General features: G+C 60.4%; 1 protein-coding gene across 1 annotated transcript in view; it reads left to right on the forward strand.

Annotated features, from left to right (window-relative positions):
- Nucleotides 1-1,497, forward strand: part of Pmar_PMAR021173 (hypothetical protein) — a gene marked incomplete at both ends in the record, with an annotated part of 5,666 nt that overhangs the window by 1,648 nt on the left and 2,521 nt on the right. The window contains 6 exons of the mRNA XM_002782579.1: nt 139-214; nt 261-434; nt 484-748; nt 792-914; nt 961-1,107; nt 1,351-1,464. Coding sequence (XP_002782625.1) covers nt 139-214; nt 261-434; nt 484-748; nt 792-914; nt 961-1,107; nt 1,351-1,464 — 899 coding nt within the window. The remainder of the gene's footprint in view (nt 1-138; nt 215-260; nt 435-483; nt 749-791; nt 915-960; nt 1,108-1,350; nt 1,465-1,497) is intronic.

A 1,497-nucleotide genomic window follows, 5' to 3' on the forward strand; every position in this document is an offset into this window, starting at 1 on the left:
CCATCTCTAGTGGTAGGTGAGTACGTCCGAAGAGCTGTGTTCCCTGGTGTATGTGCCGCCCAGGCCCTGGCAGCTGTCCTGCCTACACTGGTCAGGCCGATAGAGGTGGCTCTTCGCAATGGACCATCCCTTCCTTAGGTAGAGGTCAAGGAGCTCCTCAAGGCCTTCCACGTTGAGGTGAGGAGGCAGAATGAGGTCCAAGCAGTGGCGGAGCGTAGGAGGAACTTCAAATGCCGCGCCTCTCTGGACCGCCCCTTCAGTACGGGCGGGGTCGATGGACAGCCTGAGCCCTATGCAGTCGATGAGGACCCCTCGCCCTGCCGACCTCTACCGCTGGAGGCGGCTTGTAATAGCCCTATCGTGGATCGCCTCTGCCCTACTAGAGTGCTCTGATGATGCTATCATGGCTGAGGGCATCCTAACGACCCTACTGGGTGGGTCTGATGTCCACTGGTCTTGCCAGGTCCATGAGCCTGTCCTCAGACCTCCCAGTCGTTGCTTCCCAGCCGGTCACTGGGACTACCCCGACAGAGTCGGCCACTCCCTTCTATGCCCTCCTGACCCCGGTCATAGCGGCTGCCTTCTTCCCCGAGACTGTGGAGGATTCCGGTATGTGGGTCCATCCGGAGATAGAGGACAGGAGGCTAGCCCTGGACCGGCTGAGGCTGCTAAAGGTCGTCTCGGCACTACTCAACATCATCCGGAGGGCCCTAGGGTCGGCTACCCAGGATACCCCACCAGCGACGGTGTAAGGCATCCCCGCGTCAGTATCACCAGGGCCTGCCCATCAGGTACGTACCAATGGCTGGGCGTCTGTCCTCAGCTTGGGTAGCCATCACCGAGCATGTTGCCCCAGTGGTCATGGGGTCCTGGGCTGCCTCCCTCTTCGCCCATGGGACCGGCATCATCCCTAGGTGGGCCTCTCTAGGGAGAGGTTGGTCATCCTAGTGGTGGTCTCAGGTTCCTGGTCTCCCGTAGCTCCTCATGTCAGCTGGAGGGCTCGGCCGTGGAGGTGCTGCTAGAGCTAAGGCTGGCAGAAGCCGAGGCCGCCCTCTTCTCGATACCAGCGGACCTCAATGGCTTCCTCTTGGACCCTCACGTTGGGTGGTAGGAAGCAGACTGGGGTTACATACTCAGATTTCGTGGGCATCCCCCTCCCCTTCCCCTGCTGTTTTAAATACTCTATCGCGAGGCATAGTCCTTTCACTTCCTATACTTCGGCAGGTACATCCACCACCACTACTCACGCTTCATTCGACTGTATAGAAGACGGTCCAGTGGTGATGGGTCTGCCCCTTCGGGCGAGTCTCCGTCCAGCTCCTCCTCGTCCTCCTTTTCTTATGCCTCTAGCCACCAACAGGGCGAGGGGAGCTCGGCAGCAGTGGGAGCTGTTGAGGACTCCCTGGCTGTGGCCCATCTAGGGGTGCTGGCGTCCGTGGCTCGGGGCCGTAGTACAGCTGCGAGGTGGGTCTAAAGGGGGGAGTGTTGGGACTGAGG

The sequence above is a fragment of the Perkinsus marinus genome (assembly GCF_000006405.1).
Source record: "Perkinsus marinus ATCC 50983 genomic scaffold scf_1104296938764, whole genome shotgun sequence".
NCBI lineage: Eukaryota > Perkinsozoa > Perkinsida > Perkinsidae > Perkinsus > Perkinsus marinus.